The 27,796-nt window shown below is 39.4% G+C and overlaps 1 protein-coding gene across 4 annotated transcripts; it reads right to left on the bottom strand.

The window, feature by feature from the left end:
* Positions 1–767: 767 nt before the first annotated feature.
* Positions 768–25,554, bottom strand: PRDM4 (PR/SET domain 4). 4 transcript variants are annotated; one of them, XM_063075062.1, is made up of 12 exons: positions 25,500–25,554; positions 24,896–25,162; positions 21,637–21,770; positions 19,464–19,649; positions 17,287–18,081; positions 13,066–13,215; positions 12,025–12,143; positions 10,839–10,924; positions 9,811–9,938; positions 8,855–9,169; positions 6,953–7,121; positions 768–2,468 (listed from the first exon to the last, which is right to left on the bottom strand). In XM_063075062.1, exons 3-12 carry the CDS (start codon positions 21,767–21,769, stop codon positions 2,156–2,158), a joined length of 2,394 nt encoding a protein of 797 aa, XP_062931132.1. In that variant the 5' UTR covers position 21,770; positions 24,896–25,162; positions 25,500–25,554; the 3' UTR covers positions 768–2,155. The 4 variants fall into 4 exon arrangements, with proteins under 4 accessions (XP_062931132.1, XP_062931133.1, XP_062931131.1 ...); XM_063075063.1 differs by having other exon boundaries at positions 25,492–25,521; XM_063075061.1 differs by lacking the exon at positions 25,500–25,554 and adding an exon at positions 25,338–25,483.
* Between the last annotated feature and the right edge of the window lie 2,242 nt (positions 25,555–27,796).

Here is a 27,796-nt window from a genome sequence, read left to right as displayed (position 1 = left end):
CAGTGTAACCATTTACCCACAGCAGCAGTAGATGAGGCAACCCGCAACGGGCAGTGAAGGCTCAAAGTAAAATCCTGTCAAAAGGGCGGTTACTAATTTATTCATCTTGTAGAAATGACTTTAAATGTGCCATTCAAACCTAAGAGGTAAGAAATGGAAGAGATGGTTGTAAATAAAAAGCAACAACAGCTACATTCTCAAACTGTTTTCCAGACTTCCTCTGCTTTTTCTGACATTAGGCTTAACTATCTCGGGCAGCATTTCAGTGATGGAAAATGAAAGAACTGAACCCAGCATGTGCTACTGGGATAAAAAAAGAAAGGGAACTTGTAGTTCCATCACCAGTGGTTTTCTGGGAAAAGGGGAAGCCTGCGACTAGGATGCCTTCAGCAACAGGCTGAGCTTGGAGCTGCCCAGGCACCAGAGCTGCCCTGAAGGACGCTTCGTGACCCAGTGTCAGCATCCACCCCTAACTACCCACAATGTATCACCTCTGCTCTCAACTATATACCTGCCACAACTCTCCAAGGAGGCAGCAGGGTAAGGGCACTACCTTAGGGAGGAAGAGGGCAGAAGAGGAGGGCTGGAAACACCGGAAGCATAGTTTGTCTAAGCACTATTAAGCAGAAACAATTACAATACGATCTCAAAGCCATAATACGTAAGAAATGCTTTTTTCCCTTCTAATCTTAGAAAAACTCAAGTTGTACTTGATTATCCCCTAAAAGACTCATTCATCTCCTTCCCCCACAGAACAAGAGGAATCCTATATTTTAAAAAAGTTTTTATTTTAATCCTTCCTAGAGGAATACAGATTTGAATGAAATATATTCATTCCATAAATACATTAGCAGCAAAACCTTCCCACCAGGGTCCTGTACTCCAGCCCAGAGATTGTACATCTGAGGAGAGCATGTTCCACCAACCCTGTTGACTTACGCATGTGCCTGCTCCTTGCTAAAAGCTGGATATGCAAGTGAGACACAAAGACTGGGTGGATGGACAACGCAAGCTGGGACCCTGAAAAAAGGCCCACATGGTAATCATTAAGCCTCCTTTGCCTTCTGAATCCTTTGGCATTCTCCATGCTTACCCAGTGAGGTCCTTCAGTTCAGAGACAACTGGGAAGGTCTAACCTCACAAATGCACCAATGCGTTTGGAGTCACTTGTTGCTTTGGGTTGGCAACATCTTAATGGTGTCTTGATACTTTCCATAGGGTAAACCAAACAAAAAAGATTCCCTGCCTTCCCTTTCATGGGCTGATGTACCACTTTTCAGGTGAACCCACATGTACTTATTGTCAGGAAATAATCCAGCAGGCATTATTTGGGCTCTCCACGCCTCCAGGTCCCTTTTGCCTGAATGGCTGGAGGCTTTACTGGAGACAGGGAAAGACGTGTCTAAACCTACAAAGATCTCTATGTGACAATAACCAGGTGACTCATCCTAGCTCCCATCAAATCCAGTTTCTTTGACAGTAGCCAGGCATCTTTCCTTCTTTTCTTCTCTCCATCACTGCCTACTGACTGACTGCTCCTTTTTTATTTGCGCTCTAAGCATCTGCTGAAAATTTGGGAAGCAAGATCTACCCTAAACTCCCAAGGAGCCAGGAGAGGTTAAGGCAGGTGCTGCTTTAAACTTGTTAGCTGCAGTCTAAGTAACACACTGCTGTGTTCCAATCCATTTTGGGATGAGTCTAAGTCATAACAGTTTGCATAAAACACAATCAGTAATCAGGATGACTGTGGGGCAGGGCCCAAGTTTAAAGTGTTACCAAGTCACAAGGCTGAGACGAAAATGGAATAACGGAAGAATTTTAAATAAATCTGATTTGTCTGGGCAGAAGGCAGTTTTGATTCAGACATAAATGCATTTCCCAGATTATCATGTAAATAAAGAACAGACCTCAAAAGCTGTCACTTTCCTTCTTATCCATCACTTAAAAATAGGGCACATGCTCTCTTTTCCCAATATGTTATAAAGTGTTTTCATTAGGTTACTCTTCTTGAAGTGCTTTATCCATTCCCACTCAGTCTGACTATTGGCTGGAAAGAAATCAGAAACCACTATTTAAAAACCATTGTACTAAATAACTGGTTATGTGTGTTTTCCCCTTTGTATTTTCCATCCAAAATAGTTCGCTTCTTTTTCTTTTATTTATGTGCAGAGAGAGACTCATCTGCTGAATACACAGCACTGTTAATCCTACAGTCTTCTGTCCCTACAGAGTCTGCTAGATCTTCCTCCTCTGAATCATCCTCTTCTTCCTCCTCTTGTGCAGATGAACTGGAGGTGGGCCCTTTGCAGGTTTTCAGGTGGCGGGTGAGATGATATTTGGTTAGATAAGCCTTCGAACATTTTTCACAGACATAATCCCGTTTTCCTTCATGAGAATTGAGATGCTTCTTTAAGTGATTTGTTCTAAGGAACAGCTTATCACACTTGGGACACTTGATCTGGCGTTCTCTAAGAGGAACACAAGAAAAAAATATTTGATTTGGAGTTAAAAATGACAACTGAGGCCCACACTTATTCTTCACAACCTCAGATTTTTGTCAGAGAAACTCTGCCCTTCTAGAATCATACAAAAGAGTCATAAAATATTTGTATAGTTTTAACATCATGGGCTGATTCTGCCTATTTTAGAATTCTATGTCCAAGGGACCATTATTTTGTGTCTTGATTCTTTCACTCAATATGATGCTTGTGAAATTCATTTAAGTTGCTGCCGAGTAACAGTAGTTTGTTCCCTTCCTTGCTGTATATACTATTTATGAATATACCACAACTTATCTACTTATGCTACTGGATTCGTCTATTGCTAATGGATGTTTTTTATTATCACAGGCAAGACTGCTACAAACATTTCTACACTTGCATATGTCGTTCTACAAAATATATGAGCTTCTCTAGGGTATATAACCCAGAGCAACACAGTTGGTTCAAAGGATATGTACATTTCACCTTTACTAGATAATGCTAAACTGTTTTCCGCTATAAATATACACATCCATCAACAGCCACTTTAAAGTTCCTGTTGCCCCAGAGTCTCACCAACAATTGGAAGACTCAATTTTGAAATATGTTTGCCAATTGGACGGTACATAATAGTATCTCACTATGGTATTAATCAGTATTTCCCTGAACTCTACTTGCATGAAATTGCCACTTTTCTGTCCTTCTCTTAAACTGGTGGTTTTCAGCTAGGGGTGACAGCCTCTGTGGAGGCACTGGGCAATGTCTGAAGGCATTTCTGATTGTTATAACTGGGGAGGGTACGGTGCTACTAGCATCTGGTGGGTAAAGGCCAAAGATACTTCTAGATTACACTAAAATGCACAGGGAAGCCCCCCAACAAAACTTAACTGGCTCAAAATGTCAACAGCATCAAGGTTTCAGTAACCCTGGCCATTTTAGAGTTTAAAAGAACCTTAAAGAACATACAGACCAGGAATTTTTCAACTCTTTTGGAGCAGCTGAACCCGATGTCTTAATGAAACCACGATAGGAAATAGTTAAAATACTTGAAAGAGTGGTAGAGTGCAGTGGGGAGTTCTGAAGCCTGGTGTCCTTAGCATTTCTATCATCCTCTGCTTGCAAGAGATGGCAGGCAATGAATAGTTATGTGGAGCCTGTGGAATTCCCTAGAGCAGTTTTAAAACCAACAATCTGGGCTGACCCATGGCTCTCTCAGGCGGTGCTGATAACACCAAGGCCATAGGTTTGGATCCCTATATAGAGATGGCTGGTTAGCTCACTTGGGAGAGCGTGGTGCTGACAATACCAAGTCAAGGGTTAAGATCCCCTTACCGGTCATCTTTTAAAAAAATAAAAAATAAATAAATAAATAAAACCAACAATCTGATCCAATCTTTTAATTCTGTGGAGGGCAAAAATTATGTGCATGAAAATTAAGTAACTTTGCCCAAGGCCACAACACAACCCAAATTAGAAGTCTAACCTCTCATCCTCTAGTCCAGTGGTATTTTTACATATGCATTCAACACATATTTACTATGTGTCTAATATATGCCAGGCATTTGAGATGCTAGGGCTGCAGGATGTGGTTAAACTAGGTCTCCATCTTCATGGAGCTTATATTCTAGTGGAGATGTTACACCATACACAAATAAAAAATATAGAACATGATATCAGAAAGAAAAAAATACTATGAAAGTAAATGAAGCCAGGTAAGAGTGATGGGGTCCTGTTTTAGATAAGACAGTCAAGGAAGGCCATTTAAGGAGATGACAGTTGAGCAGAAAACTGAATGGAACGAGGGAGGAAGACATGCAGATATATGGGGGGAGAAGTTTCTAGGTAGAGGCAGTACAGAGCAAAGGCCCTGAGACTGGAGTATGTTCTGCATATTCAAGTAGCAGCAAGAGAAAGGCCAGTGTGGCTAAAGTGGAATATGAGGAAAAAAGTAATAAAAGATGAAATGGGAGAGGTAGCCAAGTACCACTACCACATCATAAAGCAATTTCTAGGCTGTGGTAAAGACCTTTCTTTTAACATAAACATGATGGGAAACCACTGGTGACTTATGAGTGGAGATGGGCACTATCTCACTTGTATGTGAAATAGATTTCTTTGGCACATGGATAGAATATACTGTTTCTATGTGCAGTTGTGTGTTGGGGAACACATGAGGAGAGATAAAGAGCAGCAGCAGGGAGGTCAACTGAGAGACTACTGAACTGGTCCACACAAGAGAAGCTTGTGGTGTGGACAAGGTGACAGTTGAGTGAAGGAAGGAATGAAAGACTGAGTTAAAGATCACTCCAAGGTATTTGGTTTGAGCCACTGGAGATGCCAGTTACCAGCTGTTGAACCTGGGGAAATCAGGTTTGTAGGGTATTAATAAGAGTTGAGTTTTGGACATGTTTGGTTTGAGTTGCCTAGTAGACATCCAAACCATCAGAACTGCTGAGTGATGATTAGATGTATGAGGCGGGAGATATAAATCATAAAGATGATATATGAAGCCAAGAGACTAAGGAGATGACCTGAGAACAGGCATCACTGCTCTTCCTCTAAGAGAGGAAGAGCAAAGCCAGTTTCTGCCATAGCCCTTCCACTCTCAGGGGAACACTGTAAGAGAGGAACTCCTCTTGCATTTGGTTTTAGGGCTGTGGCTGTTTTCTTTTTAAGCAGATAAATAAAGAATGCCAATATCCTACCTATATCCATGTGAAATGCCCAAAAGTAAAAATACAAACATCTGAGAATTTTACTAATGATCTCTACAGAAAGCCTAAAGTCCCATCCAAAAATATTTTGAGTGAATAGTGTTTCTTATATGAATGACTTATACCAGCTTTAGTTCTGACAGTCCAAAAATTTCTTTCTGTGCTACTGAAGTTTGGCAAAGAAGATTATGATATTGCCTCATCCTGACAAAGAGTCCAAATTCACACTTGATAAGGAAGTGTTTTCACTGGTCAGTACCTGAAAGGGTCTATTCTCAACCCAAATGGAAAGAGCCACACAACTAATCTCAAAATAATTTGTATTGCATTATGCTGTGAGGTGGCTACAAAAAGAGCAAGTGCATATTTAGGCATTACTTGAGGAAACAGTTAAGGTCAAAGAAGATAATAACTCTATTTTATATACTAAACAGAACGTACCTGGAATACTGTGTTTAATTTTGGGTATCAAATTTGAAACTAGGTGAAATGAGGAAAAGTTGCAAAACCTAGGGACATTTGGCTCAGTGAAAGGAGAGCTTAATGAGAACTTAACAGTGACCATAAATTGTATGAAAGGCTATCAATTTAGAGGAATATTTAACTTATGTGTATCACTCCAGAGGGCAGATGTAGAATGAAAGACAGAGGCTGATATCAGTTTGATTCAAGTAAAACTTTTCTTCAAAACTACATCAATTGTATGGTATTTAAGAAGAAACACTATATCCACTTGGCACAGATATTGTGGAAGAAAGTCTTTCATTTGGACAAACCTATTCTCAATCCTGGCTGGACATCAGAGTCACTTGGGGAGCTCTTTCAAATACCAAGGCCACGGCTCTAGCCCTGACCAATTAAATTAGAATTCCCAGGGGTGGGGTACTGGCACTAATTGTTGTTTTTCACATTGCCCGGGTGATTATATCTCTCCCACCTCCCCAAACTCATATGTTGAGGCCTAACCCTCAATGTGAGATGGCGCTTTGGCAGGTAATTAGGTTTAGATGAGGTCATGAGAGTGGGGCTCCAGGATCAGTGTCCTTTAAGAAGAGGAAGAGACCAGAGCTCTCATTCTCTCTCCCCCCTCCCCTTGCCAACTGGGTGGCTTAAACCATAGAAATTTATTTTCCCACAGTTCTGGAGGCAGGAAGTCGGAGATCAGGGTACCAGCATGGTTGGGTTCTGTCTAGAATACCATTCACATTCCTTACCCTTTTTTACTTCCCTGAATAATTCTCATTTATCTTCTTTAAGACTTAGGTCAAACTACCAGGAAGCTCTCCCAGACTCTCCTAGGCTGGGTTAGGTGCCTTTTTCTACGGTCTTTCAGTATCCAAAGCTTACTAACAACTGCAACACAGTATGATAAATATTTACTTGACTGTTTCTCCTACTGGACTTTGAACTCTTTAAAGGTAGGGACAGTGTCTGTTCTCTCTATATTTCTATCACCTAGCACAATGCTGGAGGTCAAAGAGGTACTTAACAAAAAGTGTTAAATCAATAAATATATGAGATTATGTTTTGAAAACATGAATAGAAGTAAATATAGAGAGTAGATGTGAAAAGAAAAAGAAAGCAAACAAATGGAATCTTCCAGGATAAAATCCAAAACTTAAGTGTTTGGGGCTAAATGGAACACAGGAGGTATCTACCAGGGTACCAAGGCAGGAAACAGATGATGAGCCAGCACTTGCAAGCCCACACAATGGCTCACCACCCGAGCGACGACAGCATGGCTGAAGGGTAACTTACTGTGTGTGGATGAGCACATGCTGCTTGAGGTCCTGCCTCCGCATAAACAATTTGTCACAGTAATCACACTTGAGATTCTTCTCGCCTGTGTGGATAACCATGTGGGACTCTAGGTGAGCTTTCTGGGTGAAAGACTTGTCACACAAAGTACATCTGTAGTTCTTCTGACCTGCAAATTAACCCAAATTATCACACTGTGAAGAAAAGAACTGCTGGCATTCATTCTCAAGACAGACAGACAGGAGTGGGATGCAGCAGAAGCAGGAATAAAGCAGAGCTGACTGGTAAGTGGAACTTTACTTTCTAGGGCTATCTACCTAGAACCACTCAGAGCTACTGAATTTATATTCTGCAACTAAAGCTAGTAAAGTTCCTTTAGGACCTCCTACCTAAATACCGTCGTTCCTCAGAATATGCAGGGAATTGGTTCCAAGACTCTCCATGGATATCAAAATCCATGGATGCTCAAGTCCCAAAGTTGGCCCTGCAGAACCTGCCTACATGAAAAGTTGGCCCTCCTTAAACACAGGTTCCATATCCCAAGTATTCTGATCCACAGTTGGTTGAATGTGGACATGCAGGGACGTGGAACCCGTGTGTACAGAGAGCCAGCTGTACTTACTGAAAAAAATCTGCATATAAGTGGACCCACACACTTCAAGCCTATGTTGTTCAAGGGTCAACTGCATATATATTTTTCAATGTTTATAGCTTACATATGACTTAAATTTGAAAAAAATTCACTTATAATCCTAGTGCCCTACCTAATACGATTTTTTTATTTTTATTTTTTAAAAAGATGACCAGTAAGGGGATCTTAACCCTTGACTTGGTGTTGTCAGCACCACACTCTCCCAAGTGAGCTAACCAGCCATCCCTATATAGGGATCTGAACCCATAGCCTTGGTGTTACCAGCACCACTCGCCCAAGTGAGCCACGGGCAGGCCCCTCCAACACAATTATAAACAAAAGAACAACTCATGAATTCTAGTACTTTCCTTAGGCAAACATATATTTATGAGCTACATTTTATAGTTTTCTAGCTCTCTTTTTTAAACATATAATATGACCTCATAAACTAGGAATGAAATAAACTCCTTCCAAGAATGCAGAAATAAGATCTCTCCAAGTCAAGGGTCAGCAGATCTTTTTGTCTATTTCGTTTTTGGCAACTGGCCAGCACAGGGAACCAAACCCTTGACCTTGGCATTACAAAGCAGCACTCTAACCAACTGAGCTAACCAGCCAGCCCAGCAGACCTTTTTTTAAAGGCTAAATAGTCAGTATTTTAGGCTTTGTGGGCCATACGCTATCCGTTGCAAACATTCAATTAATGCAAAAGGATGAGAAAGAAACTTCCCTTTGAAGCTTTGGAGAACAAATGACCCAACCAAGAAATAAAACTTCAGTTATTTTGTATTATGTATGAGAAAAATAAATACTAAAAGAAAAGAGTTGGTTTGCATGGAGTTTAGAAAATGAAAGCTCAAAAAACATATTTTGGCAATGTTTACTGAGCAATATTCGATGGAGAGAAACTGGTTTTGGCTGGTAGAGGGGTGAGCTCTACTGGGAAGCTCAGGCTGCTTCTAAAGATTTCCAGAAACACTGATGAACTTCCTGATTATTAACTGCATTTTCCCAGGAACCTTCAAACTATGATAGGGGCACCTGGAAAGCAGAACCTCTTAATAACTCGAAGTAATGCCCTCTGGGAACCTCAGTTATCCCATGAAGGTTTACCACCCAATGAGGCCCTGCCAACAGCCATCTGCCATCTAGATTCTATCACCGACATCACATTTCAACTCTATCTTCAATATCATCTCTCTGCAAAGCCTTTACTAACACAATTTTTAATTACTGCAAAAATTTTATTCTGATAGTCCAGTACAACTTACCTGTATGTATCTTGAGGTGGGTCCGCAGGTTGCTGGGATCACTAAAAGCCTTGCTACAGAAATCACACTTGTGGGGCTTCATGCCCATGTGACCCATAAAGTGGACATGGAGTTTGGAAGGAGAGATAAAAGCTTGGGGGCACATCGAGCACTTCCACTTCCTTTCTTTGCTGTGGCTTGGCCCATGGCTGCTGCTGTGGCCCTGGCTAGGAAGATGGTTATGGATGTGGCTTGTCAGATGGGCTTTGAATTCTGTATAGGAATTGCACTCCTTGCCACAGTTACACAAGTGCACGTCTGGGTGTTCAGGAACACCTTTAAGAAACAATTACTCAATGTCTCCTGATACTTAAATTTTAAAACTTGTGCTTGATATTAATAATTGTTGCTTGCAATTCTCCTTTCTACCAAAATTTCCAACTTGCCCACTACCTGTAAAACTAAAATGTCTTATACAATGCTCTATCCTCGGCAACTTAAATAGTGTACCAGGCACATAGAAAGCACTGGTAATGTTTGGTAATGCCTTTTGCAGGCAAAACATCTAGATTTTGTTGTATACACAAACTCCTGAATATCACTTGTCATCATGACACAGCACAAAGAGACAGCCTATGCAGTTTAAGTCAAATCAAGGGACTTTTGCTGTCTTTCATGAATTTAAATCTCAGTGGTTTTGGCTCAAAAAGTGGCCTCAAGAACTTCAAAGCCCCCAAATCAAAGGCCTATCATAAAAGATCATTTCATATGAATACTGCTTCGTCAACATTCAGCTTGTGAGAAGAATTCACAGATTTTAACACCTCGAATATAGGTGTTACATAGCTTGCTTTTATATATACAAAGGTATGTGATTTGCTTCAGCTGGTGTGTAAATCATGACCAAAACTTTATTCTTGGTCCTTGGTGTTTTTACTATGCTAGATTCATGACAAACAAATCTTACATTAACTTACCAATCTGCTGAGCATAATCCCGGCTGTAATAAAAAAGCAGTTCGTTTTCAGGAGGGATATCTTGTGAGGTGCAGAAATAGATTTTTCCATCATGAGGATAAGCCACCAAATTCTGTTCTTCCCGGTTCCTAAGTTATCACATTTAATAAATCAAGCATATTAATTTTGAAATGTACACTAAACACATCATACCCCCATAGTGAAATCCTATATGAAACCTAGATAGAATATCTTTAAAAAAAGGAACACATGGGCCGAGCCCGTGGCGCACTTGGTAGAGTGCGGCGCTGGGAGCGCTGCGACGCTCCCACCGCGGGTTCGGATCCTATATAGAACTGGCCGGTGCACTCACTGGCTGAGTGCCAGTCACGAAAAGGACAAAAAAAAATAATAATAAAAAAAATTTAAAAAGGAACACTTTTTAAAAGATTACTCAATGTCTACTGATACTTAAATTTTAAAACTTGCTCTTGATATTAATAATTGTTGCTTGCAATTCTACTTCTACCAATTTTGCCCTGTAATTCTACCCTTCTACTATGTTCTTTGGATCATATTTGTAATTCCCTAATCTACCTATTAGGAGGAACTTGTATACATCAATTGATTATCCTTTACAGTCGGAAACACTAGAGTCTGTTACTGGAAGCAAAAAGAGTAAATGAAGTCTTAAAAAAACAATATGACAAAGATACAGAGATAGCAGGCTGAACAAGAATTAACTCCAATTACAGCCTGAGGGGTTGACTAACAGCCAATATAAAGAGAAGGCACACTTTATATTATTCCTTATTGTATTAGTAAGCTGAATAAACCGTTCATTAAGAAAAGACAGTTTGATGCATTATGATTTATAATCACCATCAGTCAACCACTACTAGATTGAAAAAGGTGAAATGTATTCAGCTTTTCAGCATGTACAAGTATCAGTGAAATTTGGATTCTTCATTCTTCCCTATTTTATGCAAAGCTTCCTGTTGACAAACATCTAAATGGTAACTATTTCTCTCATCTAAAACTACTCTTACCTGGCTTTGCGCACAAACATCATCCAATTACATTCATTTTCATCTGTTGTAATGATGCAGAATTCTAGGACACCATTGTGGTATATCTGCCAACAGAAAGCAAACATATGCCAAATGAACTAACAAGCAATAAAGTACTACCCTAAATTTAAGCCAGCACTCATCTCATTTTACTCATTTGTCATAGGTACCAGCTTTCATAGATAGTGTGAAAATATGACTGCCTTCTCCACATACTTTATCATTTCACCAGTCCTCCTACCTTCAGCAAAACAGTAAAACTATCAGAGACCTACACTCAGTATATAGAATGACTTTGTTCTCGATTATCCACCATTTGGCTGGAAAAGATAAAGAAAAGGTCTACTTGTCTTAATTAACTAGCACACGGTAGGCCCTGAATGACTGAATGTCTCATTAAGGGCAGAGTACAATCCCTTTTCATTATTTTTCCAATTGAACCCAGTATTCTTCTGTGTTCTATTTTGAACACCAAAATTAAAGTCCCCAATGATAGTGGCAACTTACCTTTCCAATTATCACAAGACCCAGTTCCCCTCACTTCAATTTAGCAAGCATCATTCTCAACTCATTGACTGGGATTCTATACAAACATATTAAAGGAATAGCTGTTTATATAAAAACCTTGCATTTCTAGCCTTTCCCATTAGAAAACTAAAGAAATAAGGCTGGCCAGTTAGCTCACTTGGTTGGAACATGGTGCTGTTAACACCAAGGTCCAGGGTTTGATCCTTGTACTGGCCAGCTGCCAAAATATAAACAACAACAAAAAGATAGGAAACCAGAGAAATAATCTCAGTTTCTAATTCTAGAACTGTTTCCCAAGGTAAATATTTGAGGAATGTTTCAGTTGATTACAAAATAAGACTTTAATTATATAAACAAAAGTCCATGGCCTCAGCTGCCACAAGTAATTAAGATGCACAAAAATGACTAAAATTGAATTATTTCACAACATGGAGACCAAAACAGTTCATCCTCTATTTCCAAAGCTGGCATTTTGTTGTGCATTTTAACTTGGCTACCAAGAATAGAAAGGATGTAATATTAAATAGATGACTTATAGGGAATGGCACTGTATCAGACCTGGCTAATTCTGACTTTCTAACTACCTCATCATAATAAAAACAGCCAGAAATCACAGAAAAATTTCATCAGCGCTGACCTTCCAGATATGGTTAACTGCCTTGTCTGTCCATTCTGCCACTTCCATGGAGTGACTTTGCTGGCCAATTAGAGGCCCAAAGCAAGTTCGCACAGGAATGGTTTCTCCAGTCCATACACCTATCAGTGAAAGGACACCAATTACACAACAATAATTTAAACAATAATAGGATATAGAAGAGAGAGGTGCTTACACCATGCAAAGAATCTAATTTTCCGTGAACTTAAGAACTACTGATATGCCAGCACCCCTGAAAGGTACCTAAGCTTTGTGGGTGCTAGTCTGTAAATATGTAAAATGTGATGAACAGATTCAATAGGGCTCAGAAGAAATGCAGAGTAAGAAGCAGCATCAGAAATTCTTGAACCTAGTTTTATACATGAGGAACCTGACCATGTCTCTCCAGATATATTGTTTTGGAGTTAATACATAAAAAAGAATAGAAAACATGATTCTATTAAAAACATACAAAGTAATTACTATAAAATAAATCAAACTTCTAAAAGAAAAATAAACCTAATTTCATATTTTCAAAGAAATGACACAGGAATTCAGAAGCCACGTTAATTTCAAATATGGGTTAAGTATACTCTGGCTGTTTATAGTCCATATTTCTTTTTCCTAAGGAGTATTAGACAATTTACAAATATTTGATTTAAATATATTTTATGCCATAAAATTATCAGTGGTGAATTTTCCGTGTTCCTATAAAAGAAAGTAAGTTTCAGTGGTGTGTTCTTAGGATAACTGTTAGTAGAAGAGACAGCTGAAAATAAAAGTCAATCCTTCGAAGACTCAGGCCAGGATTCTCTCCCTTACTCTATCCTGACTCTAAAAAGGGGAGGTTTCCCAATAAAGTTTTCAACTTGATTTATTGCTATCACCACTAGACAAAACAAATATACCTTAAAAGCATAAATCTGAAGCCATAAATTGACTTTTGAATCAACCAAATATCAGTAAATTATACAAGCCTATTTTTACAACTCTACCCTACAAAGGAAGAGGCTTGCCAGGGTCTTATGGTTCCACAGTTCTTACCAACTTCTGCTCCCACAATTGACTGGCGGAGAACAAGCTGCTTTGGGAGAGAAAGCCTCGCTCTGCTCTCTATCGGAGTGTCTGGAACAAAAGTCACTGGTCCATGATCAGGGCAATCTGAGGGATAGGCTCGGTCACAGAGAGTGCACCCTATAGATGGCAAATTTGAGAGACACAAATTGGTTTAGTTCAAGTAGATTAAGTTACCACATGATTTGTTGTTTAAATGCTAATTACTAAAATGTAACCAGTATGAGGTAAGGTCTAGTAGAAATATTCGAATCAAAGAACCACTTTCTTATACTAAAATACATATCTACTCTTATACCTCTCATCAGACTTCAATCTGAATAGATCTGACTTTTCTTTTAATCCAACAGGACAAGTTTCCTATTCAGAGCATAAAAGAAAGACTGATCAAAAAATAACACTGTATTAATTCAACAATCAAGTATATTGTCCTTTACATTAAATAGTTAAGTAATACTTTTAAATATGACGCCCTGAAGTCCAAAAGATTCCAATGCTGAACTATAAGAGGAAACTGAACTGAAATGTGTTAGTCATACACAGCCAAAATATAGATGAGCACAGAGGACAACAGAATCAGAGTCAGCTATATCACTGTACTCTTGTTTCACTGTAAACAAACTGGTTGACCAGAGTTTGATGACACATTCTTAAAACAAACAAAAAATGGCAATCTGCTCTTTTGGAGAGCAGGTAAAATCATATTTTTGCAGACATATTTGCTTAAAACTCTTAATTTCTTATTGTTCACATGGCCTTTCTTTTTGCACTGTCAGAGAGGCGGCTGCCTTCATCTATCGTTCTCTATTCTTACTATAGCTTCATTTTTACAAGCTTATCGGGGTCCTTCTCCATAAATCTTCTTTTCCTCTACTCTTTACTCCTTCCTTTCTCTGTTAAGGAATAGTATTTACAACACTATTAGTCAATGACTCAGTTCAAACTTTCCAAATTTATTCACAAAATACATAAACCTTAGAACCACAGCCATCTAAGTATCTTATCTTCCTAAGCAATCCATTAGAAATTTCTACTTAAATGGCATAAGTATTGATAAGTTTTCATATTTAGGCAAAACAGTAATAATATATTACTTCTTCAACTACTACTTGATTAAAAATTCTTTGAACTGCCAGATTAGAGATCACCTACATTTAATGAGAACTGACTTTCCAATGCTCTTAAGAAGGGGAATCACCTCCAAGAGATTCAAATTTCATACTGCAAAAAGTGCTTAGAGGTTTCTCCAAAGAAGATATACAAATGACCAACGAGTACATGAAAGATGTTTAACATTAGTTACTACGGAGATGCAAATCAAAACCACAACGAGATGCCACTTCACACCCACAGGGATGGCTATAATAAAGAAAGAAAGAAATTAAATATTGGCAAGCAGTGGAGAAACTGGAACCCCCATACACTGCTGCTAGGAATGTAAAACAGCACAGCCACTTTGGAAACAGTCTGGCAGTTCCCCAAAAAGTTAAACACAGAGCAATTCCACTCCTAGATATACGAGTATATCCAAGAAAATTAAAAACGTATGTTCATATAAAAATTTGAGTATTCATAGCTTCATTATTCATAATAGCCAAAAAGTAGAAACAACCCATCAACTGCTAAATGAATAAACAAAATGTGGTATATCCATATTACAGAATATCATTCAGCTATAAGGAGGAATGAAGCACTGATACATACTATAACATGGATGAGCCACTGCAATATTATGCTAAGGGAAAGAAGCCAGACACAGAAAGCCACACACCATAGGATTCCATTTATATGAAATGTCCAGAATAGGCAAATCCACAAAGATAAAAAGTAGATTAGTAGTTGCCTGAGAATGGGGGGAAAGAAATGGGTAGGGAGTGAGTGGTAGTGAGTATGAGGTTTCTTTGTGGAGAGATTAAATGTTTTAAAATTAGGTAGTGATGATGGTTGTACAACCTTCTGAATATACTAAGAACAACTAAATTGTACACTTTAAAATGTACATGTAGGGCCGGCCCGTGGCTCACTCGGGAGAGTGCGGTGCTGATAACACCAAGGCCCCGGGTTCGGATCCCATATACGGATGGCTGGTTTGCTCACTGGCTGAGCGTGGTGCTGACAACACCAAGTCAAGGGTTAAGATCCCCTTACCGGTCATCTTTAAAAAAAATAATAATAATAAAATAAAATAAAATGTACATGTAAATTTTATCTCATTTTTAAAAATCACACTTAGAAGTAAAAGATTCCATGTGCCCAGAGGATCAGTGGGGCTTATTTAGGCCACCTCTTACCTTCTGCTAAATTAATGAGACTTACATTAATTACATTTCTGTTTGTTTGTTTGTTTTTGTTTTTGTCTTTTTTCGTGACCGGCCGCACCGCGCTCAGCCAGTGAGCACACCGGCCATCCTATATAGGATCCGAACCCGCAGCGGGAGCGCTGCTGCGCTCCCAGCGCTGCACTCTCTTGAGTGCCCCACGGGGTCGGCCCTAATTACATTCTTGAATTAAATTATTTAAAAGTTATAAATCTAGAACTTTAAAAGATTAATACTGAAGGTCTCCCCACTGGCTTCTGTGGCACCATACCATCTTGGGCTTCCTCCTACTTTTTTGGCCCTCCTGTTCAGTCTGCTTTGGGAGCTCTTCCTCTGCTGCTCTTCTCATTCCACAGTCTTACTAGATGATTTTGTCCCATTTCCACAGCCATGATTAATAGTCATGATCCCTAAATACTTCCAGACATAGATCTCTGAGCTCGAGACTTAACTTTTCATTAAACATCTCTACTGGGTATCTTACAGACACAAATCAACATATCTAAAACTAGACTTACCACCACTCCTCCCAAAAAATAACCTAATCCTCAATTTTTCATTATTCTGTCTACCTAGTTTCTATCTACCTAGTTTCTTCTGCCAGAAACCAAGGTTTTCTCCTTAACCCTCCCCTCTCCCTCAACATCCAATTGTTCATCCAGTCAACAAGCTCTCTTGAGTTCTCTGTAAAGGTCTTCCACTTTTCCTCATCCTAATTACCTCTACTCTAGGTTAGAAAATCATCACCTTTCATTTAAATTATGGCATCATCTTCCTAACCTACTAGTCTCTAACAAATCTCATTGCCGTCACATAACAGCAGAACCCCACCCCAGTCCTCACTCCTTAAAACCCTTGACTGGTCCTAGAAGACCGTTTGTGTTCTGGTTCCTACTTCTCTCACCCCGATTCCTCTCACCACCAATTCTGACCACTAATGACTTTTATTTCTAGGAACTTATAGATGCCAACTCCTGTCTTCCTGACTCTCAACTGCCTACATCCTTCCTGTCCTTACAGTCTGTACTAACATGTATGCTACCTCCCCCAGTTAAGTCTTCCCTGACCGTTCCAGGGTCAGGTATGTTGCTCCCATTCAGGCTACTTTAGCACCATGTGCTTAACCTCATCTTTGCGCTGATCACACTGTGTTGCAATAGCCTGTTTACTTGCCAATGCTTCCTGTGAGTTCCTTCAAGGTATGTACTGTCACTCTGTAGACCATTCTATTCCCACATCTAGCACAGAAGTTGGCATATAGTAAGCACTCATGTTCTCTGCACGAATGAAGCACGTAGTGACACCAACAAATCAACTGTTTTTATACTATTTTGTTGTTGCCCAATAAAAAGAACTATTACATGCCCAACTATAATTCATATGCACTATGAACAACAACAAAAAAATGCATTTATATCCACCTACATTTTTCCATAGAATTATAAAAGTAAAAGTGATCTAATAATTTTTTGGTCTTATGTTGAAAAAGCACAAGGCATAGCTTGGAAATAGTCGCACAGAATAGCCTAACTGAAGTTTACCTCTATAACTCTCTATTTGTGAAACCTTGGGAAATACCTTAAATATCACTGGGCTAAGCTTATCTTAAATACAGAAAGGACTACTTTATGTTTCCTTTCTTCAGGAGGACGCTGTAAGAACAAAGGAAATGTTTGTATATCATTTGGCTTACCTGAGGAATAGGGACCACATTAATATAAAGGACAACATAACAGCAAAGAAAACTTCCGAAGTCTAGTTGCTTTAAATACTCCCTTAATCATTGGCAGAATTTGTGACTAAACTTTTTAGGGATGAATGGCCCTTTTTACCAATATTTCCAAAAGAGAAAGGCTAACACAAGCACACTCACAAATTGTAAACAAGGTTGCCATGTTTTCCTTGTTTGAATTGGAGTCTTCCATTTGCAGTGAAGTTGGTACAAAAGAAAGACTGTCTGAAGATACATCTACATGACCTGTTCCCATAGCAACCTCCTGGGTGATGGAGGAGACAGCCACAGGTTCTAGGCTGAGGCCAACTTCATGGAGGGAAACAGATTCTAGAGAGGCGAGGTTGTGTGAGGTAGAGAGTGCCACGCTTACAGAGTTGGTGCTCATGGCCACGGTGTGGATGGAGTCACTGAGGGCACTGTCAGACATCCCGTTGACTCGACTTGCCATGTGGTCTGTCTCCATGACTACAGGGAGCTCCAAGCCATTCCCATGAATGGGTATCACACCACCATGTCCTACAGTGTCTGCTGCAAGGTTGTTGCTCACAGAATCCACAGACAGAGGTTCATGACTTCTGGAGCCATTTGGGATTTGGGAATGCTCGCCTGCAACACCATCCATTGTAAGCTCTTCTGCCATTCCATCTGTAGAGATTGGGCTGGTAACCCTAGAAACATTTTCCATAGTGATTGTTGTGTCCAAGGCCACCTCATGGCCATCACTGGGATGAAGACTTGGGGCACCATGTGTGTTCACAGAGCGAGAGTCTATTGAAACAATGCCTGGTTCTAATCCAACATTTCCATTGGACTGATAGGGGTCTAGTGCTGAAGGGTTATTGGCAATAGATAATGCTGTATTACCATCAACATTTATAGAGTTGGGGTGGATATACTGAGGAGGTGGTCTGTCAGCTAAATAAGATAAAATGCCTGAAAAAAGGAAAAGATGAGATATCTAAGACTTTTTTGTACATTGTTAAATACAAAGAATTCCAAGTGCTAGAAGCTATTTTCCTTACAAATATAATTAAGTTAAAATAATTTCCTACTGCTTTATGATTTAATCAATATATATACTTTAATAAATAGCAACATATATATACCATAATTGACTTTTTCCTGTGAAACTCAAGCAAATCCTAAAAATTTAACAATATTTCTTTGAAACTGACAAGCAATCAATCATTTAAATGCTGCCTTTAATATATACAGGGTTATAATTCCTGAGTCCTAAGATGCTAAAATTTGCTCTACAAGAAATAATCAAAAGGTAAAATGATTTTTAGGCATATCTTCTACATGAAAAATAAAACTTAAATACAATTTAGTTTAACTCATTAAACTACCATAACACATTAAACTCTATTCAAAATAAGTCACAATTATACCTGCTTTATTAAAACCAACAAAATTTCAACACTCGTGCTTGCAAGGATGAAGTGAAATGGTACTCGCTGCACGGCCAGTGGGAGTGTAAATTACTAAAACCTCTTTGGAAAGTACATATATGAACCTCAAAAATGTTCATGCCCTCTTGCACAAGAAATTCTACTGATGGCACTCTTCCCTAAATGCAGTTTATATGCACAAAGATGTTCATAAAAGTATTAGTTACAACGGTAATAAAAAAACTGGAAAAACCAAACTATACACAATAAAGATTGACATAATAGCCCATCAAGTACCCATTCGGTAGAACGGAATGCATCATTAAAAAGGATAATTATGAAAACCGTGTAGCAGCAGGGGAAAATACCTATGTAAAAATCAGAGAAAAATATTAAATGAAAAAAGTAAAGATAAACAACTGTACAGAAAGTATGATATTAATTATGAAAAACAGTAAAAACCCATACACCAAAACAAAAGATAGGAAGAAAGTACACCAAAAAGATTGGTGATGGGACTATGAGCAGTCTCTCCCTCATTTGCTAAATTTTCTGAAATGAGTATATAATACCTTTATAACAGAATGAAAATTCAATAAACTTAAAAAAAATGACACTGTAGCAGGAAGTGGTTGGTAGGAATTACAACAGCAGAATTATAAGCATTATACAAGACGCTGGAGGAGAAAGGAGAAAAATTGTGCAATTAAGAAATTTAGCTTACTCAAACTGCTATATTAATAAAGTGTGATATGCCCATTCTAAGAGGAAAAGTACATAAATGTAAACAAAGATTTTTTTCCACCTACAGAGTAATATATAAGAGTGACAAAATGAGAAAAGTTTTATTCAAATCTTCAAGAACGAGGTTAAAAGGTGGCTCTATTCTTTGTTTCTAGCATCCCAAATAACTATAATACTTACCAGGTAGAATGGTTCTGAAGTAACTGCTCTCCAGGTGAGGGTAAGGTGGTGGAGGTAGGGTGTAGTTCCTTTCAGGTAACCCACACATCACTCCTCGATCCCCAATACCCATTGGGAGCATCAGAGACAAAGCAGAGGGCAGAGAGCTCAGGGAGGGACCCAGGTTTGGAATTGCAACTGGTAGGCCTGCAAAAAACAAAAATTTTTTTTTTCCTTAGTTAAAAAAGAAAATTAGTACTTAAAAATTCTCTCTATAACCACTGGCTAAACTCTTAGAAAGTTTTTTGGACTTGTGGCTCACTCGGGAGAGTCTGGTGCTGATAACACCAAGGCCATGGGTTCGGATCCCACATAGGGATGGGCTGGTTAGCTCACTGGGTGAGCGTGGTGTTGACAACACCAAGTCAAGGGTTAAGAACCCCTTACCGGTCATCTTTTAAAAATAAATAAATGGGCCCGAGCCCGTGACGCTCCCGCCGCGGGTTCGGATCCTATATAGGAACGGCCTGTGCACTCACTGGCTGAGTGCCAGTCACAAAAAAAAAAAAAGACAAAAAAATAAAAAAATAAAAAATAAATAAATAAATAAATAAATAAATAAATAAAAATAAGCTCTTACAAATTTTTTTGCGTATAGGGAAAAATTTCACCTAGTAGCCCCTTTCATCCCTAGATATTGTTGTGCAAATATCCATAAATATGACTAAACAAAGTAGTCCTAGTCCCAAAGTTAGTTCTCAAGTTAGTTTTAAAATGCCAAGTAGATTCTCCAGTTGTCTGTATTGCTCTTAAGTACCAAAACATTTCATTTACAATTAAAAACCTAGTTTAAACACAATTCAAGAAAAATTTTATATAGGAAAAAACAATGGAAAGAAACATAAAGTGTTCCCAGGAGCAGTCTCTGAGTAGTGATATTATGGATTTTTTTCCTACATTTTTAAACTTTATTTTCCATTTTATATGTTAGGAATGTTTCATTTTTAAGAAATTCAGATATGCTTCTACTTGGAAAATAATATACAGTTAGATGTAAAGCCACAGATTTATACTTTCATACAGTCTTTTGTACATAGGTTGTACTTAATGATTAATAAAAAATTTAAACCTTAGATTATATCTACTTTGGGTTACATCTATTTCCGAAGTGTTGAAGTGACTCTTACTGTGCCTAAGTATCATAACAAATACTCACCAACTTGGACAGTGCTGATTTGTGTATTTCTGTCAGGGGCAATATTTTTTAATAGGCCTTAACAAGAGTGTCTACTAAAAGGAATGCCTAAGAGACAATCAAATGGGTTAACAACTAATACATTTTTTAAAAAACTTATTTTGTGGACACAAAGGAATGTGAAGAGACCAGAGTTTAGATAAAACTTATTTAACTGCTACGTTTTACTAATTAAGCAGGTAATTCTCTATAGAGAACTATTTAAACAACTTATAATTGGTAAAGGGACACTAAAATCAACTACAGTGTATAGTGATATATTTTTTAAAATAAATAAATAAACTTATAGATTTATTTAAAATACTTCTAAACATTAACTCTTATTTTGATAAAGTCCAATACATTATAATGTCATATATCTTTAAGGATCAACAGCTTACCATCGTAAGAATCAATAGCTTACTCATTTCTTTTCCATTTCAATAGAAAAAAAAATGAAACTAGGCAGAAAAAAAGGTTTTAAAAGTACAGTGATAGTAAAGAATGAGCTTTTCCTCTCTTTGACTACTGAGGCTCATGGGGAGTTCCATAAAGGAGCTCCATCCCTGGTGTCACCTCTTTCCCTATAATTCTAGGCCTGGCACATTTGCAATTGCAAACCTAGTAGAAAATAAGACCCAATTCCCTGTTCATTCTAGGAACAGTCTTATATTAACCCAACAATAGAGTGCTAAGGGGTGAACCAAATGAATGAGTAACCCTAGATAAAATGCTAAAAGGCTATCAACCCAAAAGAGGACTATCAGAAAAACTGCTGCTCCTATCCACTAGAACTCCAGTACGCTACAAAAATGTTTTCTTCCATTATGCTACCACAAGTGGAACTGCCATTCAGGCCTGCTTGGCTTTTCCCTTCCATCCTTAAAGGGGCTTTGATGCCCTCTAGGCTCCATTTGGAATCGATAACACAGTTAAGTGTTGAAATGCAGTGGCTCTCACCTGGGGCAGGGATGGCACTGTGAGTGGGTGAGGCAGCCAATCCCAGGTGACTTCCTGAGACCGGCAAGGCATTGCTCACAGAAGATGAAGTCAGCTGCTCCATCCCCACTGGGCTCAGGTTCATTTCATTCATCCTAGGAAAGAGCATAAACAATTAGATATGCAAAAAATTACCTCAGTGACTCTGTTAATATACTGAAGAAGCTGAAACAGTGTGAATGAGGATATGGGGCTTCACCAATTGTTACTTCACTTTTATGCTCTCAACTCTCTGAAATAGCTAATGTCATATTCTTCCTACTGATAAGGAAATTGGGATTCAGAGATGTTAACTAACTCAAGTCAGTGTCACACAGCAGAAACAGAATTTGAACTCAGGTCTGGCTTGTTCCAAATCCTATGCACACTCTTTAAAGCAAAGTTTGTAATCCTTAGCGCATAATGGCAATGACAGTTTGTTTTTTAAGTCACCCAAGCTTTTCCCTTCACAATATTTATTTTCTCCAATTGGCTTATTACTTCAAACCAGTACTTTTTAAAGACAGTTTGTTTTAACCTAGTCAAGAATTTTTACTAATCCTTTTTACCAGGAGTTAAGAAATAGTGGGTCTGCTTCTGATTATCAATGGTGTGAAGAAGCACATCTTCCCAATGGATCACTTTTTAAAAATTCTGTATCAATAGCTTATTAATTAATCAATAATCGTAATACCCTCCACATATCAAGGTTCACTGTGTAAGCTTTGCTAGACCTTTATAAAAAATGACTCCAAATTCTCACAACAATTCTGCAAAGTGAGGTAGATGAACAAACTTGGGTTCAAGGAGGGCATGACATATGCCCCAAATCACACAACAATTAGGTGAAAGAGCACAGATTGTCTTGCAAAAATACTGCCCAAAAGTTTTTCAATTTACCATACTTTTTATCTATACATCATTTGTGGTAGGCTGAAGAATCTAGGAATCTATCTTTCCTATGCAATTAATCTTGCACTGACATTAAAAATGCCTTAAGAGTAATACTGATTTGAACAAGACATTACTGGAGGTTGGTGTAAAAAAGTATTAGTTCCTATATCAGAATTTAGAGACTGCTACATTATAAACATTGTATGTTCAAGAAGCTAGCCACTAGGCTAGCCAAAAGAGGTCTCTAATGATCTCCTGTCCTTATACTGGATATCATAGTAATGCATTCTTCTCTGTGTACCTACATACATGCCAGGTGTAAAGCAGAGGAAAGGAATCTAATGGAGCATATTCCTTAGCAGTGAAAGCAAATCTAATTAGGTTTTTAATTCTGAAAATTCTCAATGCCATTTCTCAATCCATCTGAAAATAATAATAGCTAACATTTATTACTCTCTTACTATGTGCTAGGCACTGGGCCAAGTGATTTACATGTACCTATCTCTCCTAATCCTCATAACTACTGTGAGGTACATATTCTTAATCTTTAAAGATGAGGAAACTAAGACTCAGAGAGGCTAAGAAACAACCCAAGATAAAATAATTAGTAAGAGACAGAATTCGGATTTAAATCCACATCTAATTGAAACTCAAGCTTTTATAACTCCAGTAAGAAAAACTCAATTACAATTAAAGAACTGTTTTACTTTTCACTCCACACAGGTCCAATACATTAGGACCTGTCTATGTATTACTCGTATTGTGGGATACATTTAAAGTCCCACATAGACTTGTTTCCTGCATTATTTGACATCCATTGGCTTCATCCTTATCCCTGGCCAGATATGTCATAAAACTAAGCTCTCAGACATCAACAAAGTGTACAAGTCTGACCTAGAACAAAACAGCCACTCAAATTTTTTTTGATTAGATGCAGCAAAACAAAGTCATCACCCTTACCAGAAAGACAGCTAGCACATGGCAAATGAGGAACACATTAGGAAGGACAGCACACTAATAACAGTATTTTACTACACTATAAAAGAATGCAAAAAACCCTTGTAGCCCAAAGAAACCAGCTACCTTAATTTTCAAAGTTTCTGGCCTTGAGCTGGTTTAAAACAGACTTTTCCTATAACTTTTTATAGCTACAACTATAACTAAAACATTACAATCACTAGAGCCATAATGGCTTACAACACACTGGTTACAATAATTTTTTAAAGTACAACTAAAAGTCTGTAGCTTCAACTCCCATTCTGAAAATTCCTGAATATTAATCTATGTGTCTAATCTCGAGATAAAAATCAAAACAGTATTTCCAGGTTGACTCTTAGGCCTCAAACCAGTTCAAACCAGAGTTTATTGCGAGAGGCTCAGCAGATTTCTGCTTTGTTGTGAGTAACTAAAATGCGATGACCTCAGCAGTCATAAACTAAAGGTAACTAGTATAACAAAGAGAGAAAGCAGAAAAAGGGAATGTACAATAAGATCTTCATAAGACTTTCCCGTTCTAAAGTGCATTTCTGTTCTAACTTACTTTCTCATATGGGATTCTAAGATGCAATCTTGGTAAAAGGGTCAGAATCAAGATGGGGTAAGCGCTCTTTCCTTCCTTACTCATTTGTGGTAAAATCTAATTTCTTACATACTTGTGCAGTTTATGTGTGTGTTTCTAACTGACTTATGTAACCGTCTGCCAGTTGCTGATCTCACTCACACCTTTTTCTTAGACTGACATTTAAGAACATAACTGGAATGTACCCACTTTGAAAAATGCAGTGAACAGTTTCAATAAATTTGTGTTTCATCTTCCTCATTCTAAACATACACCCTTTGAAAGGGCTGTGAAAAAAAACCAGTCAAATACAACAATTTCTTTGGCCTGTTTCTGTACTGTACTGGGATGATACCGTAAAGTACTTCAAATATCAGCACAAAGCTGGCAAAATTAAGAACTTAATTTTCCCACTCTACCATCCCTGCCATATGGTAACAAGCAAAACTCAAGGTGAGATTAAAAATGCACTTTGTTTTCCAAACAAAGACATTAAAGGCTCAAATAACTCAAAGACATAAGAAAAAGGTGCTAACCAGCTAACAATAAATGTGTGGCTATTTGGAACAACTATTCACATTTGGAGTAAATTAGGATGAATGAGAGTACATTCAACCCAACATTAGTTTCTGAATTTCTGGTTCCCTTCAGGTCATAAAACCATTTGCAAATCGCACCTGTAACCTTCTCAACGGCACCAAAAACAAAGGCACCAACTCTGGGCACTCATTTGCCAGATGTGTTCCAAAGACGTCACCAGCGCTGAGCTGAGCCCACTTGCCTACTCACCTGCGATGCACGTGCTTGGGGCCAAGTGTCAGAGAAAAGGGCGCTCGGGTATCGGGGAACCGGCATCAGGGTTCGCCTTCCCGGGTCACGTGCTACCGCATCTTGCTCACAACCGCTGCACAAACGCGGCCACTCGTCCCCGGGGCCGTCCTGGGCCACCCAACTTCTCCCGAGGGCCGGTGGCCGCGCACCCCGCCACGGGATGGGGCATGCCAGGAGACACCCGGGGCCTATCGTCCAGAAGCTTCGGGAAGGAGGCTGCCCAATCTGAGGGAGAGGAGACAAGAGCGGTCACCAAAACTACGGAGGATGCAGCCCCTGTCCCCTCGCTACTGGAGAGCCCCAGGCACTGCGGACGCCGCCTCCCCAGATGGCTAAACCCGCTCGCCGGCCTGGGGCCCGCAGGCCGGGCCGCCGTCCTCCCGCCCCGCGCGCAGCCCACCTGCCGGCCGCGCGGGGGGAGCGCGCGCCCGCCCCACGGCTTTGTTCCTCATCCGGGCAAAGCGCGCCCAGGGCCCTCCCGCCCGCTCGACCCCCGCGCCCCGGAGGCCGCTCGCCTAACGTTTCCCGCCCCGCCCGGGCCACCGCCTCCTCACGGCCGCACCCTCCGCGGCGCGTTTCCGGCTCCTCAGCCACTCTCTGCGCCCGCCGCTCTGCCTCCCGTACGTGCGCCCCTCCCCACCGCGACCTGCCAGCGGCGCCCACGCGTGCCTCGCCCCGCCCCCAGCCCCGCCCCCTCCGCGCGTGCGCACCTCGGGGACGCGGTCCGAGCCGGGCGGGCTGCCAGAGGCTCGGGGTCGGAGCGCCGCATCGCAATCCTGCCCGACCGTGTCGAGCGCCGAGCGATCGACCCACCGTTGCTAGGCGACCGGGGCTGTTGCGCCCTCAGGCAGTGCGCTCTGAATCCCCTAAATCCTCCAGATTCAGGGGTTTAGTCTTCATGACATTTTTCTACTAGGGAAGCGTGGTTTCACACGAGCCACATAAATTCGAGAGAAAGATTTAGCCCGGAGAGTTGGCCCAGGAGGAATTGGAATTATATCCAGAATATTTTCGCCCGTATGTTACGCCTGAAGGTTGCCCAGTTTCCCTGCTTCACGTCATATGTGGTGGTGTTTGGGATTTTGTATAAATTTCTTTACCTTTCTCGGTTTGCCTTTTGTTCCCTACTGCTTGCCAGGCACTGTGCTAAACAGTAGGAGCACTGAGATGGCTTTAAAGGAACACGATTCCAAGCCCAGGAGGTGTGGACACTGAAACGACACCACACTGCCCGGTACCTTCCATGCACCAGCAGATCAGCAGACCCAGGAATTCCTCCGTTCATCCCGAAAACATTTGTTGAATTACATCTCAGACACTGGGATACAGAACAGGGCATAGATCCTGACCTTCAACTGCTTGCTTGCAGTCTAGTGGGGACTGATGAATTTTGAAAATTCAATCTAATGTGAAAGGGCAGAGGCGCACACAACGTTTTGGACGAGAGCCACAAGTGGTATCAACTCCCATAAAGTTTTCCTTCCTTCACTTCTAAGGAGAAAGCACATTCCAGACGAAGGAACTTATTACTGAACATTGGCCGGTCACATTGGTTTGGCTCTCTTTTTGAGAAATAGAAATTTAAATCAAGAAAGTCATCATATCACAAGCAAGTGAGACATTTTCTCTGAAATGCCACTTCAAACCTGCAGCCTGATGAGAACGATGATGTATCTTATCAATGGCTGAATGCTTTCACCCTGATCCAGTTTCTGTGCCTATTCTTTCTGAACAATGTTAAGTTTAGAGATATATGTAAAAATTAAGTCAGATAAATGTAAGAGCTAAAACCATAATACTTATAGGAGAAAATATAGCAGAAAATCTTTGGGATCTTGATAGAACACAAAAATCATGAACCATTAAAGAATTGACAATGAACCTTATGAACATTAAAACTTTTGGTCTTGAAAAGACACTGTTAACAAAATGAAGAGTTAAGCCAGAGACTGGGAGAAGATATTTTCAAAACGTATATCTGACAAAGGATTTGTATCTTGAATATATAAAGAACACTTTAAACTCAATAATAAGACAAACAACCCAATTTTAAAAATTGGGCAAAATACTCGAACAGCCACTTCACTAAAGAAGACATATGGATGGCAATTAAGCACACAAAAAGATGTGCAATATCATTAGGTATTAAGGAAGTGCAAATGAAAACACAATGAAATAATATTATACAACTACTAGAATGACTAAAATTAAAAAGACCAACTATAACAAGTGTTGGTGCAGATAATGGGGCACCTGGAACCCTCACTCTTTGCTGGTGGGAGTGCAAAATGCTAAGACCTTGTTAGAAAACAACTTGCAATTTCTTGTACCATACAATTCAGTAATTACACCCCTAGGTATTTACCCAAGAGAAATAAAAACATATGTACAAAGACGTATGTACACAAATGTTCATAGCAGCTTTATTTGTAATAGTCCAAAACCAGAAACAACCCAAATGTTCATCAACTGGAGTGAATAATTATGGAATATCTATGTAGTGGAATCCTGTCCAGCAATAAAAGTTAACAAGCTATTAATACATGGATAGATCTCAAAAGCCTTATCACGCTAAGTGAAAGAAACCAGACACAAAAGACTACATATAATATGAGTCCACTATGAAATTCTAGAAAAGGCAAAACTACAGTAATAGAAAGCAGGTAAGTGTCAGGAGTTGGGATAAGGATGGAATGACATTGCCTATAAAGAGGTATAAAGAAACTTTTAGGAGTGATGGAAACGGTTTCGATTGTGGTGATGGTTACATGACTGTAGACATTTATCAAAATTAATCAGATAGTAAACTTAAACATTGGTTAGTTTTATTTTATGTAAAAATACCTAAAAAATAGATTT

The sequence above is a fragment of the Cynocephalus volans genome, chromosome 12 (genome assembly GCF_027409185.1).
Source record: "Cynocephalus volans isolate mCynVol1 chromosome 12, mCynVol1.pri, whole genome shotgun sequence".
In the NCBI taxonomy this organism is placed as follows: domain Eukaryota; kingdom Metazoa; phylum Chordata; class Mammalia; order Dermoptera; family Cynocephalidae; genus Cynocephalus; species Cynocephalus volans.
Note: the sequence above shows the minus strand (reverse complement) of the source record. Positions and strands in the feature narration are given on the sequence as shown.

Coding starts and splice junctions, on each gene's coding strand:
- PRDM4 (XM_063075062.1), bottom strand. CDS start 21,769: ATGAATGAAATGAACCTGAGCCCAGTGGGGATGGAGCAGCTGACTTCA. Junction 9,170..9,810: donor GGATTATGCTCAGCAGATTG/GTAAGTTAATGT, acceptor TGTTTCTTAAAG/GTGTTCCTGAACACCCAGAC. Junction 2,469..6,952: donor CATGTGCTCATCCACACACA/GTAAGTTACCCT, acceptor TGTTCCTCTTAG/AGAACGCCAGATCAAGTGTC.